This window comes from Lactuca sativa, chromosome 4 (assembly GCF_002870075.4).
Source record: "Lactuca sativa cultivar Salinas chromosome 4, Lsat_Salinas_v11, whole genome shotgun sequence".
Classification (NCBI taxonomy): domain Eukaryota; kingdom Viridiplantae; phylum Streptophyta; class Magnoliopsida; order Asterales; family Asteraceae; genus Lactuca; species Lactuca sativa.
The window spans coordinates 25,114,276-25,135,318 of NC_056626.2; the positions used below are offsets into that span (position 1 = coordinate 25,114,276).

A 21,043-nucleotide genomic window follows, 5' to 3' on the forward strand; every position below is an offset into this window, starting at 1 on the left:
CTGAGCTAGGTGTAGAGCAATGAGCCTCATAGAATGTAAAATCACAGAACACTATGGAAAGGTATGGGAATATGCTCAGTAATTAAGATGTTCCGATCCATGTAGCACAATCAAAATTTCTCTTACTTTCACAGGATGTATATTTGTTTTAAGTAAATCAAAGCAGGTTGAAAATTAAGATGTCGTAATGTAATTGGTGTAGATGGAGCTTTCTTAACAGGGCCATGCAAAAGAGAATTACTCACATATATAGGGAGGGATGCAAACAACCAAGTGTATCCCATTGCTTGGGCAATTGTTGAGGTTGAAAATAACGTGGATTGGAAATGGTTTCTGGAACTGATTAGAGATGTTCTTTGGATGGGAAATGGAAGTGGATTCACTGTGATATTTGATCAACATATGGTGAATAAGTTTACATTTCAAAGTTTGCTTGATGCCACTAAAATAGTTTTGCCAAATATTGAGCAGAGATAGTGTGCAAGACATATATATGAAAATTTTAGGAATACCTTCAGTGATGTTGAATTCAACAATATGTTTTAGACAACTGCATTTTCTACTCTGGAGGCATAATTTGAGAGAAAAATGGAGGAAATCAAGGAGATCAATCCAAAGGCTTATGATCCTTATATGGAAATAGACCCCCAGACATGGTGCAAAGCTTTTTTTAAGACAATGATAACATGTGAGGCATTTGAAAATGGTATTCAGACTGCTTTAATGCCATTTTTATGGATGCTAGAAAGAAACCACTATTGGCCATACTTGAAGAAATTAGGTTGTACATGATGGAGAGGTTCTACAATATGTCAATAAAAAGAAATGAAGTGGTAATGTTAAGTTTTTCCAAATGCTACTAAGAAAATGACAAAGTTTTGAGAAGATTTGAGGTTTGTCAAATTGATATTTTTCCTTTAAAATAACATGTATCTCAAATGTAAGTATTGTTATTTGTGTAGGAATAGACATGTGAATCCAAGTGGACCATCCATTTTTGAAGCTAGGAAAGGGATATTGTTGGGGATTTATTGCGTCAAGTACACAATCAAAATGTAGCGAAATAATCAAAAGATTTACCTAAGTACACATGCATCCTACAATCTAAGTTTTAGCAACATACTTTGAAATCAACCTAAAAAGGATATATTACTTACCTCTTGATCCTTAGATCATGGAATGTACATCTATTGAAAAGGACGAAGAGCCCGAATGAGAACTTCTATAATGTATTCAAACCCAAGACTCCAAAAACAAACAAGGATTAAACCCTATTAGGGTTCATGCGAAATTCACTAACCCCGAGAGAGGTTTTATAAACTATGAACCCCTTGAGTCAATCCTTGGCTATGTGCCCCTCCTTGCCACATTTGTAGCAAGCATCTGCTCGACAGACTCCCCCATGACCTTTGTCGCACTTCCCACAAGAGCGGACCTTCTGGCCTCCAGATCTCGAATCAGCGGGTCTTGCCCGCTTGGCTGCCGGCTGAGACTGTGTCGGCCGCCTATCCCTCGTCTGAGACTTCGCCTCCTCCCTGGCCTGAGTCTCTAGCTCAATCTCCCTCTTCCGGGTATTTGCCTGGAGCTCGACAAATGTACGGTATGTCAAGTTCGCCACGAACTCATGGGTATCCCTCCTCAAAATTCTCAAATAGCGGCTCATACGTGCCTGTTCAGAAGACACGTGCTCAGGGCAAAACAACGCCCTCTCATGAAGCATCCTCATAATCACTGTCACAGAACTCGTTCCCTGCTTGAGGGATAATAACTCATGGGCCAACCATTCCCTCTCAACCAGAGGAACATACTCATCAAGAAACATATAAGTAAACCTCTCCCAAGTCACTGCAGTGAGCTCTGTAGGAGTGAAGATGGTTGTCACAAACTTCCACCAGTCCTTCGCCCACAGGCGAAGCTGGTTCAGCGCGACCCATACCCTCAAATGTTCCGAACAAGAACAGGTGTAGAAAAATCCCTCAATGTCATAGATCCATATCATTGCTGCAATCGGATCTTGAGTCCCATCAAAATCTTGTGGCTTCGTGTTGCTGAACTCTCGGTACAGCAACGAGTCACCCCCCTGTGGCCTGGCAGCAGCGACAGTTGTGGTGGTTGCGGCAGCAGCCGCTTGAGTAACAGCAACGTATCGCTCATCAAACGTCTCAATCAGTGTGTTCTTAATAGACCCAAACATCTCCGGGATAGCCTCACGGATCGTTGTGGCCACCTCCTCATAAATCATCCTGCGAATCTCCTCATCGCTGGCCCCACTGCTCTCCGGGTGATGGCGCGTACTCACCATGATGTCTCTGAAACATAACACAAAATAATCAGAGACTCGATCGAGAATGTTCACACTCGATCACTCCCGCCCACTTGTTCCTTAGCATCCTAAGGATTCTTACTTGGACTGCTCACCGATCCGGTGCTTCCAGTAGTACGGGCTCAATACTACCTTTCACACTGCATCTGTGTTCATCCCAAATCTTCCTCCTAGGATCCTATCTCACAAGCACTCTATATCTTGTCAAACATCGACTACTCTCATAGTAGATCTATCATACGCTCATTCCTGCTTCCTACTTGCACTCATGCAAATCATAGATAACAAACCCCTAGGCTAAGGCATCACATATCAGGCCACTCTAGTCCTAAATTATGAAATACCTAGCCTACCTTTTAGCATGCATAACATATCTCATACCATCTTATAACACATAAGTAAGGGTATTTTGGGAAATCACCATTCGGGCGCTGGTTGATTGTACACACTGCTCGTTTCCTCTTTCTTTTAAAATTCTCTTACTCATTTTTAGAAAAAATCGTTCCTTTCGAAAACTTTTCTCAAATCCTCAGTTTGAGTCCAGACATACCCAAAGGTGTATCTGAATCCCTCAAACCAAGGCTCTGATACCAACTTGTAACAACATAAATTTTCAAACAAAATTTTTCAATTTAAATTACCAACATCACATATCATAACTCTCAAAATCTCAAGTATCAAAGTCATCACATATTTCAAAATAGTTTTCAAAAGTATTTATCAAAATCCAGGATCCACAAACAAAGCTCCATCTCAAATGTGTGTGTACAATCAAGCCGATGCCTTCCCGCGATCCTCAGAAGTACCTGAAACACATAAACACATAACATGGTAAGCACACATGCTTAGTGAGTTCCCTAAATACCACATACAACACGTGAGCCACTTGAGGCCATAGCTCTATAAGACATTCTGGTCATTGTGACTCAGTGGTACCTTCCGGTCCCAACCATACTGACCTTCCAACCATACTGACGTTCCGGTCCCAACCATATTGACCTTCCGGTCCCTACTTTGCAAGATCAGAGTATAACATATACATATCTCATAAACTGAATCATTATAATATCACATAACTCATGTAAGAACGTAAGACCTTTCGGTCACACATAGTTACCACTCTTGGTAAGATATAATGAGAAGACGCACCTCGTAGCTAGTAGGTAATAGACAAGCACTTGGAAATCATGAACTAGCCTCCGCCTAACACATTAGACAAGCATCTTAATTATTATTCATCTTTTACTCATTTACACCTTAAGTCCTCTTATTCTCTTCTAACCCTTGGAATGGGTAAAAGACCCTCTTACCCCTCCAAGGTTCTAGAAGCTCCTAATTGACCCACTCACAAAGTAAACATAAGTCTAAACAAGTCAATAGTCCAAATCAACCAGACTCGTCGAGTCCCATCGTATTTCAGAGATCCTCGGAAAGTCCAACTCGATGAGCTAACCTTAACTCGTCGGGTCATCGCATGACTCAGCTAAATCAGGACAAACCCTAAACTACTCGCCGAGTCGACCCATCAACTCGACGAGTCTATTCAGACTCCCATGCATTCAGATGATTTCAAGGCGGGATTCTTTCCCAAACTTCAGATCTATACTCTTAGGGATCATAAGTCACGTAAAGTCATAGACTTTACGTCCATGCATGGCATCTAGAGCAAGAAATGCCAAAAACATAAACAAAAGGGGTTATACACACTTAAAGCTTCATCAAAGCTGGATAAAGCAAGGACCTCAAGGTGTTTGGGACCTCCTAGGGTCCAGATCTGGGGTTTTAACTTCCTCATGAGCCCCAATTCACAAAAACCCCGAAAATGATGAAGAAGAAGAGCCCTAATATACTAAAAATGAGAGATCCACATCAATGAAAGGGAAAAGTCGAGTTCAATAACTCCAACTGAAGCTTGAGTGTGAAAACCAACAGATCCAAAAACCTTCTTTGATCCTCTAGCTTGAAACCCTCTTCTTCCTTGCAAAAACACCCACCAAAAGCTCACAATAGCTCTCTCTCTCACTCTAAGCCCTCAAGACTCGTTAAGGGTTTTCTCTCCTGAAGGGTAGCCGCAATAGGAGGCCTTAAGTGCCTTTAAATAGGCTACAGGCCCAAAAAAGTAGGGTTTCCTTCAGCAGTGTTGACTCGGCGAGTCGGCTAATGGACTCATCGAGTCGACTCATTAATCCACGTCACCAGCCGCGACTCTACTCGACTAGTTGAGGCACCAACTCGTCGAGTCACTCCACATATCTCAAAAATAAATACTTAAAATATATACCTGGAAATCCGGATGTTACAAAAACAAAAGTTTCAATTGGGAAAAGCTGTTTTGCTATAATTAAGGGAGAGGACATTATACTTCATTTCAATTCTAAAAAGCTTAGATTGAGATTTTAATCATCTTTAGTCAATGATATATATATATATATATATATATATATATATATATATATATATATGAATTTTATGTTGGAATGGCTCAACTTAAGGAAATTCTATATATATTGCGTTCTCAAAATTCGATTATGATTACGGCATCCCTCTTTATAGTCGAATTATGAAAACAAGGCAAATTAAAAATATATTGTAGCAAAAGACTGATCAAGGATCATGTCTTTATGTGAGACATAATGAATCGTGTCCCATATGCTTCGGCTATAGGATCAATTACATGTTCTATAATATTTATCCTTTCTAAATTTTCCAAATGCCTTGGGCCATTAAGAGGGGAAAGGTCTAGAATTGGATATGACTAGAATGATTAAGCAATTTTCGAGGACAATCTAAGGTTTACCAAAGATTGGTTGCTAAGGGACAGTTGGAAGTATAGTGTTAATTTTGGAAGGACCATATTGACATATTCTGAAAGGAGGCAACTCTTGTTCAGAAGTGATAGTCAAAATGGGAATATGGAAATGTCTCCATAGGTGGAAGTTATTCAATATGTGTAATATTAGAGAACTTAATGCAAGAAGGATGTTCAAAGCAATTTACTTTGAATATGAGACTTTGTTTCCATGGAGTTGATCTCCATTGGAATACTCTGTAATGAATTTTGACAAGTCTTTCTGACTTTGTGCATAATCATTACAAGAGAATCAGTGCATATAAGCTTAAAATCTAATAGATTTCGGTAAATGGTAGGAATTTGGAATTCTTACATTTACAATAAGGATTTGGGATTGTCGAATGAGAATCTTTGGACTTATGTTCAATCGATCTATTTCACAAAGTAAAGATCATAGACAAACTTAGTGTCCATACTTGGTGTATGGCATAACTAATGTTTGGACAAACATAGTGTGCATACTTGGTGTATGGCATGACTATTATTTGGATAAACATAGTGTGCATGCTTAGAGCATGGCATGACTATTGTTTTGATTCAAGTATAAAGTTGATTAGTTGAAACATTATACAATGAATAATGTGTAATCAATATGGTGATAAATAAAAGGTGTTCTATTTATATTCATAAGTTATGAGACCATATTGGATTCGATTATTCTTGTGTTTCACTTTGCATGTTTTGACTTCCGGAATAACTAGGTTATTCTTCCCGAATGACTAAGTTATTGAAACCATCCACAGTCAGTTATATGTTGGAAGTAGGTATGAATCAAGACTATCATGAAGTTGTCTTGTAGATGTCTAAGGTTTTGGACATATCAAGATTTGCTACAACACTCATGAGTGCTCATAAGTTTTGAGTATTGGATTCAACCCACACTCACTTGTATCACTTCATGGAATTTATCTTGAATGATCGTGAGACGGTAATATCATATAAATCTTCAAACCTAGAGATATGATTTGTTGACTATGATTTGGTTATACATTGATTGTACAAAAACGCATTGGTAACTCGATGTTATAAAACGTGCATTTGGGTATAATTCAACAAGTAGTAGAACAAGCATATGAGTCGAAGTTTATCTGTTCCTTCTTTGGATTAGAAGCGATGTCCAGGCCCCTCGATGATTTTGTTTTGACCTATGTACCGGGCCCGGTCAGAACTAAATTGATGTGTTCGATTAAGTTCTATGTCAAACAAATCGAAAATCGAGACACAAACTACTGGACAATAAGTAAGACATTGTTCCATGTACTTGTCCGGATGATATCTAGAATAAAGGATTATATGATCACTTATCTTAAATGGTGTATCATCATCATCTTAATTCCGCGAGACCTTGAAAGAGCTACGATTGATGATCGGTTCCTGAAGTCATTCTTGCAGTTATAGTTATTAGACTTATCCAAGTGGGAGACTGTTGGATTAGGTGTCTAAGATCATAACTATTTCAGGAATGTACTTGACCCGGTTAGCATGGTCCATTTTGGTTTGCATGGCATTGCAACACTTGGATAGACTAAATGAGAGAAAGGACACTTATGATTTATTAATATATTATAAGTTCTAATATATTAATGATAGTATTTATTTAGTATTGATCAAGAATTAATTTGGTGATCAAAAGGAGACTAATTAAATATATGGGGTTGATTGTGTAAATCATCCATTATTTTATAGTGGGATAATGATCCATGGTTTATTGCATTGGGCTAAAACCCATAACTCCATAAGGTGCTCCATGGATAGTCCATGGAGGTTATAAACCCATGGATCATGGAATATGGAAAGCCATGTCAATTAGGGTTTACATGTTGTTGTTGGATAAGGTGTCTAAGTCCATAACTATATTTGAGATGTACTTGACCCGGCCCGGCTTGGTCCATTTGGGTTGCACTTCACCCGAACAATTTATATGGATAATCTTTTGAGAATAGTATAAGTTATGATTTATTAATATATTATAAGTTCTAATATATTAATCTTGAATCATATTATTTAATTAGTCTTGATCTAAAATTAATTTAGAATTAATTTAGTAATCAAAAGTGTGACTAATTAAATATGGACTCTTGTATTTATATAGTGTAGGCTAATGCTTATTTAGAATGGGCTAGGCTTGCATGGTAAGTCCATGGATAGTCCATGGAGCTTTAACCCATGGATCTCATGGAAATGAAAGGTCATGGGTATTAGGGTTTACATGGATGTAACCCTAATCCACCACACTATATAAAGGAGTCCTTGGCACTTGAAATGGCACTAATGGTGTGTGAGTAAAGGTGGCCGATTTCTACAAGTGTTCATACTCTCTCTAAAGGTTTCCAAGGTTTGTGGTGATTTGTGACTTCCATTTGAGGCATCCACATTATTGGTGCTAGGCTCTCAAACTCCAAGCAATCAATTACTACTAAAAGGTATGTAATTCTACTAGTGTTTTATGATTCAAGTACCCCATAACATGCTAGTTAGGAAGTAAACCTTGAAAATTATTATTTGCATGTATCTTAGAGAAAACATAGATCCAAGGTTTTTTGGGTTGCATGTACACCATAGGAGTGTTAGAATACCCAAAACCCTTCAGTTGTAACCCTAGTTGTGACACAACTATAAAAGGACCCCATGGCTAGAAAAATTGGGACTACTACTATGTGTAGAACAAGAGGGATAGCCGATTTTGAGTAGTTCTCTCAAAGTTATTCCAAGAGTTGTGGTGTTGTGTGAAACATTTGAGGCATCACACTTGAGGTGCTAGGCTCACAAGGTTCTCAAGGAATCCAAGCAACAAGAAAGGTATGTTCTTCTACTAGCTTTTATGTTTCAAAGTTCCCCATGCCATGCTAGTTAGGTAAAGAAGCTTGGAAAATCAAATTTGCATGTATCTTAGTAAAACATAGATCCAAGTTTCTAGGGTTGCATGTACACCTTAGGAGTGTTAGAATGCTCAAAACCCTTCAGGCCTTACGAGGCGGGTCAGACAAACTGAAGGTTCATGTGTGCATGCATTGTATGTGTATTGTGATATTTTAGGGACTCGCTAAGCTTTGGCTTACAGTTGTGGATTAAATGTTTTTCAGATACCTTTGGTGATCATGAGAAAGCAAAGGTGTGGCTGTACATACTCATCAACAACAATGGAGATTCTACAGTATTTATATTACTCTAATTATCAAATAACTATATTTTGGAACAAATGAGTTTTCATAACTTGGGTTTTATGTAAATGATGATTTTACCTTACTTAAAAATGAAAATTTTGCTTGTGAAAATGGGACGTTTCAAGTGGTGGTGGGTAAATCACCACACGGAGAGAAAATTATTGGTAGTGTGGAGGGTATTGGTGGATCATGGCTTCTCCGGTGCATATTCATGAACTAGAGAGGGTCTTCGGGAATACCAGTGGTGATATAATCGTGAATCAGGAAAATGGGGGAAATGATTAGTTGCTTGGAACTGATATTATAATAGCAATCTAGCGACAAAGAAAGGAAAAAGATAGAGGGTTGTCGGGCAGTGACATTTTCCGACAACAGATGTGTAGAAGAGAGACAACTACTTTTGTTCGTTGATCCATGGATGGGAAAGTTGGGAAGGTGAAAAGATAAAAGGGCTAAGCATTTAAGTTATGGGTGGTGAGACCCACCTATTTATTAAACATATTTATTTAATAAATAAACAATCAACAAAATATAAAAATTATTAAAAAGGAAATATATATATATATATATATATATATATATATATATATATATATATATATATATATATATATATATATATATATATATATATATATATATATATAGGGACATAATAGTCTTCTTAGGTCAAACGGAGACTAGGCATGCACCAAAAACTAATAATAGGATCAAAACGTTCAAAAAATTTGATATTTAAGGACTCTATAGATGAAAACCCGAATTAAAGACTAAATGCACAGGTAACATAATACCACAAGGACTATTCAAAGTTATTACTAGTGTTTAGTTTTATTTTCTCAACAATATTTTATAACATTATCATAATTTTAAAATAGGTGTAAAACCTATGTATTATATGGATTCATTTTAAAGAAAAAAATATGAAATTCTAAACATGAGAAGTTTGAATATATATATATATATATATATATATATATATATATATATATATATATATATATATATATATATATGTTTAGGTTCTATGGAAAACAAAAAAACCCTAAAACTCATAAAAATACTTATATATATATATATATATATATATATATATATATATATATATATATATATATATATATATATAGAATTATTAAAATTAAATTGTTTGTTTTTCTTTTAAATTAAACAAATAATTTAGATAAATAAATAAAAGAAACTAATGAAACTTTAATTTAGAAAATTTAAAATTAAAAGAAAAGTCAATTAATTAAATTGATATGCATTTATTATTATGTTTATTGTAATTATTACATTTAAATATTATGTGGAAATTAATAAAATAAAAAAAGAACCACAAAATGTCATGTGAAAAAAAATTAATTGAAAATAACCATAAAATGACATGTAGCCAAATTAATAAGAGTAAAACATGTGATAAAAAGTTTTTTATTTATATGGGAGGAATTAGGGAGGATAAGTATTTATGTAAGTAGGAATGAGAAATATTCGGATATAAAATTTTTTTTTTAATTGCGTTATATATATATATATATATATATATATATATATATATATATATATATATATATATATATATATATATATATATATATATATATATATATATATATATTATTTTTTATTTTTTGTTACTCGCTAAAAAATCAAAATCATTACGCCTTTTTACGTATTTCAGTATTTGGGTATATTTGCCAACTTACGGATGAAATCAGCGACGTTTATTTTAACAAAATAATAAAATACAAAAAAGTGGTCACTAGAATAACTTTTGTTTTACGATGATATTTTGATTTTGTTCTGAATTTTGTGAATGCATTAAAGTTGCCGAGTGACGCCATAAATGATGATCGCTCCCCATAATACTATCTGAGTCTGAGAGCAACAAGACGAGAAAATTATCCAGTTCCTGATTGAGGCCGGTGCGGCGGTGCGTAAGTGCGAGGCAGCAGTCAGCGGTGAGAGGCAGGCTGGATGGAAGGAGGATTGCCGTTGATTGAAAGAGATGATAATGATAATCGTAGATTAACATGGAGCGTATTTGAAGAGGAGGCTAAGAAATTCGGATACATAGCAGCGCCAATGGTGGCGGTGACTCTTTCACAGTATTTGTTGCAGGTTATCTCGGTCATGATGGTCGGCCACCTCGGTGAGCTTGCTCTTTCTAGCGCCGCCATTGCCATCTCCATTTCTAGCGTCACTGGTTTCAGCTTAATCGTTAGCTCTCTCTCTCTCTCTCTCTCTCTCTCTCTCTCTCTCTCTCTCTCTCTCTCTCTCTCTCTCTCTCTCATAATTTTAACATTAGATGACGTTAAATACGAATTGCTGATGCCGTCACATGCTAAAATTCTCCAGGAATTTGTTAATATTCATACTTTGAATGTCATGGTTTACTTTCGAAACTTGAAAGTTATTAGGATAAACTTTTGGGGGAAAACTAGCTGATTTTATCCAGATCTGCGACAAATTCTACTACGATAGACTAAACTCGTTGTCGGATTTCTAGCAGAATCCATATCCAATTTCGCAATTGAAGCGTTCTGAAAGTAGATAAATCTCAAAAAATCAAAAGTTTAGCTCTCTGTCTTATTGCTTATTCGAATTATTAAGACGTAAATCGAATCCCTACTTTAATTTCGAAATGAAATGATATATAACAGATTCCTTGTTGTTATGAATTTATGATCATTAATTTAACTATTTGTGTACGGATTTGAATTTGTTTCAACAGATGGGGATGTCAAGTGCACTGGAAACATTATGTGGACAAGCTTACGGAGCTCAACAATACAAAAAATTTGGAACTCAAACTTACACCGCCATTTTCTCTCTTTTAATCGTTTGCATTCCTCTCTCCATCATCTGGAAAAATACAGGAGCTATACTCCTTCTTATTGGCCAAAACCCTTCAATCTCACATGAAGCTGGAAAATTCATAACTTGGCTCATCCCTGCAATCTTTGCCTATGCAGTACTACAACCACTCGTTCGTTATTTCCAAATGCAAAGCATGCTATGGCCTATGCTCATTAGCTCAACTGTTGCTCTACTTTTACACATTCCTCTTTGTTATGCCCTTGTATACAAGACCACATTAGCAAACATTGGGGGAGCAATTTCCATGGGTATTACAATGTGGCTAAATGCAATCTTTCTTTTCTTTTACATGAAATATTCTCCCTCATGTGAAAAAACACGCTCCCCTATATCGATCGAGGTGATCCATGGGATGAAACAATTCTTTAGCTATGCTATCCCTTCCGCTGTCATGATTTGGTTGCTACTCTTTCTCTCTTTCTACAAAAACTACTCCATATATTTCATTATATTTGCAAATTCATTTTATATTTAACATTTTTAAACATTAAAATATTTGCAGTCTTGAATGGTGGTCATATGAAATTCTAATATTGTTATCCGGTCTTCTCCCAAATCCGGAGCTTGAAACTTCTGTTCTTTCTGTATGGTACGTATTGACCTTTGAACTTAGTGGGAATTACCCTTTTTGCCATGTCAGCGCCATATGGACATACTTTGATTCTAATTAAATGTCTAAGTAGACTGAGAAACAAAACATGCGAGACTTTCATGACTAAATGGGTAAATCCCAATAACTTGGGATTGTCGATTTTGTCATTAACCTATTTTTTCATTAAAAAATAAGTTGTGATTTTGATGTAAGAACAGTCTCAATACTATTGCAACACTTTACGCCATAGCATTCGGATTCGGGGCTGGAATCAGGTTCGTATCATATCATAAATCATAAATAAATATATAAAAAGGTTAAAGTTGAAATTGGGCAACCAATTTTCTATAGTAAACATATTTTTTGTATTTCCAGCACAAGGGTATCGAATGAGCTAGGAGCTGGAAACCCACATGGCGCCCGTATGGCAGTCTATGTTGTCCTTATCCTTGCCATCATCGAAACAAGTCTCATTAGCACAAGTGTTTTTGTGAGTAGGCGTGTTTTCGGGTATATTTTCACAAACGAAAAGGAAGTTGTTGACTATGTTACAAAAATGGCCCCTCTTCTTTGCTTAAACATTATCATGGATAGTCTACAAGGAACCCTTTCAGGTTATTTTACAACTTATAAAGTGTTTGTTATGTTCATAAAGAAACATGAATATTTGTATTTGTTGATTAGATATATTATTGAATTAGGTGTTGCGAGGGGTGTTGGGTGGCAACATCTTGGGGCTTATATCAATCTTGCTGCTTTTTATCTTGCTGGGATTCCGGTTGCTGCTTTCTTGGGATTCTACACATCATTACGAGGAATTGGTCTATGGATTGGAATCCTTGTGGGCGCTGTAATACAACTTATTTTACTCACCACTGTAACCATTTCCACAAATTACGAAAAACAGGTTTGCTCTAATCATGATTTTAAACGTAACTTGAGAAAAATGTAAAACTAACTGATCGGGTTTTATTGTACAGGCTACGAAGGTGAGGGAGAGGTTATTTAATGAGGAATCGTCTGTGGAGAGACTAATGTGAAGTTAGTGTGTACTTGCTTGTGTTTTGTTTATGTAACTATAAAGTTGATTAAATGATGTTTGTATATTTTGTTTCCAACTAGAAAATGCATATGTTTTATTCATAAGGATATCATAATTTCAATATTACAACATACAAAGATTCAGAATTCAAAATTCAAATTACTGAATCTCATTCCAACAACTATACCCAATTCCCATAAGGGCGTCAGGTAAAAGATGACAGATGACAGATAACAAATGACAGACAGTCATGCCTCTACAGTATACATTTTTTCTAAAGGTTACCGGCCGATGAACTTAACGGTGTATGCACCACCAAAATAAAGACCCAAAAGCGGTCCCGCGAGAAGCAACTGAGTCAACGGGTCGGTTGATGGAGTCACAATAGCCGCAGCAATAACTGCCCCAACAACTACATATCTCCATATTGACAACATTTGATCCCCTGACACCAAACCAACTTGACCTAGTAACAGTTGTATCACTGGAACCTGTATGATCATTAATCAACTTATCAACAACAAACAAAAATGAAAAACCATCTACATTATCCAATTCCATTCCGTTCACCAGATTCCAATTCCGATTCAAATAAGTTTACCTGGAATGACAATCCGGTGCTGAACATAAGCACGAGAACAAACTCAAAATATTGATCAATCGACCATAATGATTCCACAACCCCTTCTGCATATGTAACAAAAAAGTTCAAAGCAGCCGGAGTGAGAACGGAATAGGAAAACGCGATTCCAGCGTAGAATAGAATCGATGATCCAAGAACAATTGGGGCTAGGAATTTTCTTTCTGATTTTGTTAACCCCGGAAGAACAAAAGCTATGATTTCGTATAGAATCACAGGGCTTCCTAAAAGAATGCCACAGTACCCAGAAACCTATAATTACAACAAATGTTATGAATTTCATGAAGAATCAAACTTTTTTATATAAAATGTTTTATAAATTGGATTCTGATTTCTGACCTTTATAGTTGTGAAGAAAAACTCTCCGGGGGCTAATTGTAAGAATCTAACGCCTTGAGTACTGACCGGAGCTTCTAGAAGCTTGATGAGTTCTTTTGAGTACACGAAACATCCTAAGATGGCGGCTCCGACAGCCAAAACGGATACAAAAAGCCGTTCTCGAAGCTCTTCGAGATGATCGAAGATGCTCATTTCTTTATCTTCTGGAAGAAGTTCCTTATCCGGATAAAGAAATTTATAAATTGCGCCTTCGTTTTCTGATTGTTTATCTTCTATTATCTCATCAACCACCTCTATAACAAACAATAGAATGCAACTTATTTCATTAACCCCCAACGAAGATCGATCAAATTACGAACGAATTAGGGTATTAGAAGCATAATACATAAATACATTAATTAATTCTTCAATATGTAACATAAACCCTAGTCATAATCGATTTAAAAACAAGAAATGAAATTAGGTTTTTCACTTACTAGGTTTAGATTCAACAATTGATCCTCCAAACCCGATACCAAGCTTTCTTTGCATATCCCTCATATCCTCAACAGCAAAACAAACGACTCTATCAAACTTATTTTGCCTCTTATTTGAGATATTCAGATACGTCTTTTTTTGATTGATCTGCAAGGAATTTGAATGATTTGTTCTAGAAATCTCACAATTGAAGCAATTGTTTGTGTTGAACTGAAGATTGACGAGCGCATTTGTACTTCCCATTGTTCTTGATACTTTCGGGTTAAATTTGAACTTTGATTTTCTGGGGTTTTAGGGGAATTTGGTTTGGAAGGCGTAGTGCATGTTAGCAAACCTACCTACTACATCCAAATCTCCGATCTTGCGCGCAATGTTCTTTTTGAGGAAAATGTGCATTCACATACACATTCACCCCCTCATGTTTTGCGGAATTACATCCAATACCTTCAAACCCTTTTAAATATGGAGCATATAGAAATTAAATATCATGTAATCTCAAAAACTTGATACAACAAACAAATTTAACTAAAATAATATTTTTGTGCATTTGAAATCAAAAAACACGTTACAATAATTTTCAACCGATATTTCGCCAAATGAAATGATTAAATCCATGGACCAAAAAAGAAAAAAAAAATCAAATTTTTGCATGAAATATAGAATCAGTGTAACCCCACCTACTATTCTACAATGCGATTATGTGACATTAATTCTTCGACATCATCTTCTTGAATTCTTCAAAATCGACGAAACCATCCCCATCGGCATCAACCGACTTAATCATATTCGCACAACTTTCAACGGTGTAGTTCTCCCCCAATTTACACAAGATCTGATGCAATTCGGTCGCGGAGATCTTTCCGTTGCTGTCTTGATCGTAGAGCTTGAACGTTTCCCTGAGGTCGTCGATTTCAGATTCTCCGGCGAGTCCTTTGCAGAATCCCACGAACTCATCGAGGCTAATGGAGCCGTCGGAGTCGGTATCAATTTCGGCCATTATTCGCTTCACCTCGTCCGGAGATGTATCGGATCCGAATGACTTCAGGACGCCGATTAGCTCCTCCTCGGAGATTCTACCATCGCCATTGGTGTCGAAACGGTTGAAAATGACCTTCACTTCCTCCGTGTCCGTTGGGAACACCGATTGCTTTTTAGTTTCCGGGGCCATTTCTGAAAACTTTTCGGTCTCTTTTTGGTTTCTGTTGCAGCGAGGGGGAAGGGGAATGATAAATATGAAGAGGAGGATACGTGAGAATGTGAGGTACAAATGCATGGAAACGAGACCTCATTTTTTAAATCTTACGTGTCTCTTTCTTCGCTCAAAAAAAGGTGCAAGTTTTGGATAATATACCATTTGAATGTAATAACGGATAACCCACTCTTCTAACATTTAATGTCATATTTTTTACTGTTTTGTGTAATATCAAATTGTAAGAAGTGAAAATATATATTATACTATCAATAGAAAGTACATCTCGTAATTATATAATATAGTGTATAATTTTAAATATGATCTATTGAAAACATCATGTTATAATTGGTAATCAAATCAAACAGTTTAGGTTTTCAAAATACAATGTAGTAATATGCTATATTTTTTAAATATAATGTCTTAAATGGTTAGATATATGTAAACCCTTTCTTTCTTAGAACTCATTGAAACTCTTTAAATTCAATTTGTGGTAAAGGATTGCAAAGAATGTTATCGATATCATGAACTCATAAACATCATAAAAAATAAATAGTGTAAAAAATTGCAATGTATGATATGGAATAAAGACCCAACCCCAAAGTCTTCTAATTTCATATTATCATTGCTCCTCGTTCTAAGGGAATTGGCAAAGTAAACCCTTGAAAAATGGTTACTCAAAGTATAAATTACAAGAGAAGATCAAAAGTATAAACCATGTATAGAGGTCACAACATCATTATTTAAGTCACATATGAACCATTACACATGAAACCTTGGAAAGGATTTTTCAAAGCTCTTTCCGCATGTGAAGGTGTTCTAGAATGCTATTTGCAACTCATTTTTAGTCAAATTCAAATTTGGATATATGACGTAAACATAAAACACTTGTATCTATATCCAAATAAGATAATATCACTAATTACATGCTCAAGTCCATATTTAGATGAATCAAAAGGCGATTCACCACTTCTAGGCTTTAAACACCCACCAAAACTTCATAACTACAAATAATATAATATCATTGTTGTGACTTTTTGATGATGAATAAGTTTGTGCATGGTGTTATATGGCTATATCAAATAGAATCAAACACCCATGTATTATTCAAGGATGATGAAAATTATATAATACTCACAGAACCCACCGTAAGTTGGTAGATTTGCTCTTGTTTTTCTGCAATAAATCTATAAGGTTGGGTGTGTTGTTGCATCAAAGATGGATGATGAGTACGTGTCATTAGAACTTGATAGAAGTTGTTGCACCACTTCTTGATTTCTTTGAAGTACTTCTATAAGATTAGATTTATTATGTACTAAGGATGATACTATGTTTTAACTTTAATAACAATTATACAACATAATATTTATCATGTTGTACCATAAAAATGTTACACTTGTCGGTCCAATTTGGATGGAAACCATAGGGGGTTAGGCTAGAATTCGTAGAGCTCAAGTATAATTCTAAATGGACGAATGGCACAAGTCATATGAGTGTAGACCCTATGTTGCCTAGACACAAGAGCATTAGGTTATGTCATGGGATATGTAAGGCTTAAGAACAAGAGCATTAGGTTATGTCATGGGATATGGTCACCACATCTTCACTATGAAGGTGACGCCAGATCAGTGTCCCATCATATTCATTACATACTTATTACCACACCACTAACTCTTGGATATGATCAGTGTCCCATCATATTCATTACATACTTATTACCACTCCACTAACTCTTGGATATGGTTACCACTCCACATCATTTATATTTTTTATTTTTTTTATTTTTTTACATTAAATTAAATAAAAAACATAATTTTAAGAACGTCATGGTTAATGTATATACTGATAGAGAACTTTTAAACAGCCAAAGATCTCATACATCATGAGCTTCAATGTTTCCAAGGATTTTAGCTTAATCATTTGGAAAATCTATACAGCTTTCTATGAGTTTCTGCACATTATCAACACTTCAAACAGTTTATCCAACAAAACATCGCATTGATGCATTTCATCAAACGGTTTATATGCTAGAAACTTTATCCGACAAAACATTGATGCATTTCATCAAACAATTTATATGCATTTCATCAAGCATCTACTATCTCATGATTATAATCTCTCACATATTTCCAACCTAAGCAATAGCAAAAGACATCATATATAACAAGGATAAGAAAAGTCTTGTCTCCTGAATAAATTGATTCAAGAACACTAGTCGGTTCCAAATCCATATTACGTACAAAACGATGCAACGTTACTTGATCGGAAATCACCTCCGTTCATCATATCACTGGCGGGTCCATCCCAGTCTTCGTTCTTTCCATCACTTCTCACAATAGAGAGACAAGAGGCGAGAGAATAGAGTCGATTGTGGAGATAAATATGGAAAAAGGCAGATCAGGAGAACAAGAAAGGTAGAGGAGAAACAGATGGATTCGATCCTTTAACCAATCACAGACTCTATGATCATCCGTGAATAGCTTCACTCCACAACACGACTACTAGGCTTGAGTACGGTGTTCACGCGTCCTCAAGTGCGCCAACTCGGATTTCATGCGTAGAAACTAGAAATCCCCTCCATACCCGATGGCCTTATTCTATCTAACTTGCACAAAAAATACGAGCAGGAGTTGAAGAATACAACCAATAAAAATATAAAATGTTTATGTAGAATTTTTTGGGTGAGGTTTGAACCATTTAATATTATTATCTATTAAAGAATCATGACATGGTCGTTCGATCTGAAGGCTTTTCTGACCAAAACTCGAAGAACACTATTAAGGATATGATTGGGATGATGAGAGACCAAGAACAATACATATTACCCTAATACTATATTAGGATTATGAGTGGAATCCAAATTGATCAAGAATGAAGATTGAGACTTCAAAGGGCTGTAACATTGTCGATGTTTTGATCGAGTAGAAAAGGAACATAACTTCCCAATGATACAAAATACAACAATTAATTTAGTTAATTATGAGAAAATACTAAAACTGCCACTAAATATAAGTATATACAAAAGTAACTCCAAATAATACAAATTCTATAAAAAAAATATTCTAACAAATGCTTATATAAAAAGACTATAAAATATATAGGAATCTACGTGTGCTATTAGAGGTGGCAAAACTGACATAATTTCGATACGAAATAAACAATTTTTGTAAGAGATTTAAAATTATTTAATTAAATTAAGTGACATGAAATCTACCCTAATAATAATAAATAAATCTACTCTAATAAATGAAAATGACTTTGGCACATGTCATTCTCTCATAAAATTAGCTACATGTAAATTTATCATAATTTTAAGATATATATTTATTTTCCACTTGTCATTGCTTCAATTTCATTTTCAATCTATCATTAATTTAGTTTCCATAAATTAAACCTACCATAATTACTATTAATTTTAAATTTTAAATTTTAAATTCAATTTCAAATAAATTTACAGTTTAAACCTTTATGTTTAACATTTTGTTATAATTAACTCGTTTAGTACACTAAACACATAATTTTAATTAATTTATTTTTTGCATGTTTTTTTCACATAATTTTCACTTATTTTAATTTCAAATTCAAATAAAATTTCTATTTAATAGTTCGTATTTAACATTTTGTTTTAATCAACCCGTATAATATACGGGTCTCACAACTAGTAAAGTATACACAAATCAAACAAATAATGTTAAGGTTGAGAATTTCAACTCGAAAATTTCATGTTTATTTAAATGGAATTTTTTTTAAAAATACTTACATTCGACATACCAAAAACCAAAACCAGATATAAACGAATTTTTGTTTTGGATTAAGTCTTTTTATGATGTGGAAAAGACTTAACCATTTAGATCAAGACTTCTTTTCGGTTTTAATTTTTTTCCCATACTTCATAGTTCTACTCAACCACTCCTTCCTTATGACATCACCCAAAACTTTCCTAACTCGTATTCTTTCAACTTTGTCATCTAAAATTATTATAAATTGATGGGTTTTATATGTAATAATGCGGAAAAATATCTTAAACTCTTAAGAACCCTAAATATTTAGGAGAGAGGGGAGAGGTATAAAATTCTCGAATTTGATCTTCTTAGAAAGTTAGGCCGAAAATTCCAATGCTAACGGTTTTACTTATAGCTGACAAGGAAACACCTACAAACCCTGATTTAAACATAAAATAATATTATTTCATATAAGGTAATTATCTAGTTCCTAGTTTATCCTCATGAAGGCTTCTAGAAGGCTCCAAGAGAGCCTCCAAAATCGTCAATAGCATAAGGGTTCTAGAACTTGTCATCTACTCAACTTTTGAACAATTACAGCTATAGTCTTTCAACTTTTAATTAATTCTAATTAACCCATAATTAATTCCAACTTAATTCTGAATAATTATAAATTAATTATAAATATTTCTAATTAATATATTAGTCATATAATATATTAATAAATCATTTATCTCTCTAAAGTCAATCTAGACAATTTCTTAGTTATGGGGGCAACCGAAAAAGGACTTTACTCTTATTCATCAATATTATACAAATTTAGTTAGGACCTTAGGCACCTTAATCCAACAGTCTTCCACTTGGATAAGTCGCTAACTATAATTGCTTGTGCAATTTCGAATAACCAGTAAAGATGTAACACCCGAGTCGTCAGGTATGAAATTAGACCATTAGTCAATTAAAAACTAATGAAGGGGTCATGAGTATGTTGTGCGTACACTAGGTACGCACGGCATACTCCTTCCATGCGTGCATCGGGGTGATCCATGTGTATGTTGGGGGTACCCATGCGTATGTTGGGCGTACTCAAGCCAGGGGCAAACCCTAATTTTTAGGGTTTGCACCCTATTTAAGCTCATTAAGTCCTTCAAGTTCATCTCCTTTTCAGCCCCCATTTCCTTTTAGTGCTAATCTCGAAAGCCTATCCATCTTGAGAGCATTCTTGAGCCTACAAAGAGTTCTTGTGTGTTCTTTTGTGATTTTGAAGAAGAAGAAGGAAGCTTGAGGATAAGCAAATAAGAATAAGAAGCTTGTCGATCCAGAGTTTGTGCATTATTTCTAGCTCATTGGAGGTATAAAGTCTGAAACTTGTTCATTCTAAGCTTAGATATTGGTTTAGGGAAGAACTTAGCATCTTTTGGTCCCCATAACTTGCTCTTTTCGAGTATGGGCTACTCTAGACCATTTAAGGTGTCCTTTTTTACTCTTAGGGGTGCATGAATCATAAAAGTTGTATCTTGAAGGTTAAGACTCAACCATGCATGAGTTGGTGGCCACTTAAGAGAGATAGAAGGCTTAATTCATGGTTTGAGTCCCATTAAGGCATGCAAGAGCATAAACTTTGCAAATTTATGGCTCAATACACTTCTATGAGATTGGATTTAAATTTTGGAGCATCTTTGGGTTGACTGACCAGTACGTCGGGCATACTCTTGGGTACGATATGCGTACTAGGCCAGTGCCTCGATTTTGGATCGACTATGTACGTCGGTCGTACGATCCATGCACGTCGTGCATACATAGTCTGTGGGCTTAAGAGATTTT

The 21,043-nt window shown here is 35.2% G+C and overlaps 3 protein-coding genes across 3 annotated transcripts; 1 reads left to right on the top strand and 2 right to left on the bottom strand.

The window, feature by feature from the left end:
- Positions 1 to 10,023: 10,023 nt before the first annotated feature.
- LOC111894411 (protein DETOXIFICATION 12) lies at positions 10,024 to 13,100 on the top strand. The gene is made up of 7 exons (XM_023890486.3): positions 10,024 to 10,558; positions 11,073 to 11,617; positions 11,721 to 11,807; positions 12,029 to 12,085; positions 12,186 to 12,424; positions 12,512 to 12,717; positions 12,791 to 13,100. Exons 1-7 carry the CDS (start codon positions 10,316 to 10,318, stop codon positions 12,848 to 12,850), a joined length of 1,437 nt encoding a protein of 478 aa, XP_023746254.1. The 5' UTR covers positions 10,024 to 10,315; the 3' UTR covers positions 12,851 to 13,100.
- Positions 12,909 to 14,668, bottom strand: LOC111894412 (sec-independent protein translocase protein TATC, chloroplastic). Its single transcript, XM_023890487.3, has 4 exons — positions 14,308 to 14,668; positions 13,832 to 14,124; positions 13,454 to 13,744; positions 12,909 to 13,343 (listed from the first exon to the last, which is right to left on the bottom strand). Exons 1-4 carry the CDS (start codon positions 14,549 to 14,551, stop codon positions 13,134 to 13,136), a joined length of 1,038 nt encoding a protein of 345 aa, XP_023746255.1. The 5' UTR covers positions 14,552 to 14,668; the 3' UTR covers positions 12,909 to 13,133.
- Positions 14,669 to 14,828: 160 nt separating this feature from the next.
- On the bottom strand, positions 14,829 to 15,497 carry LOC111894413 (calcium-binding allergen Ole e 8). The gene has a single exon (XM_023890488.3). It carries the CDS (start codon positions 15,474 to 15,476, stop codon positions 15,015 to 15,017), a length of 462 nt encoding a protein of 153 aa, XP_023746256.2. The 5' UTR covers positions 15,477 to 15,497; the 3' UTR covers positions 14,829 to 15,014.
- Positions 15,498 to 21,043: the final 5,546 nt, after the last annotated feature.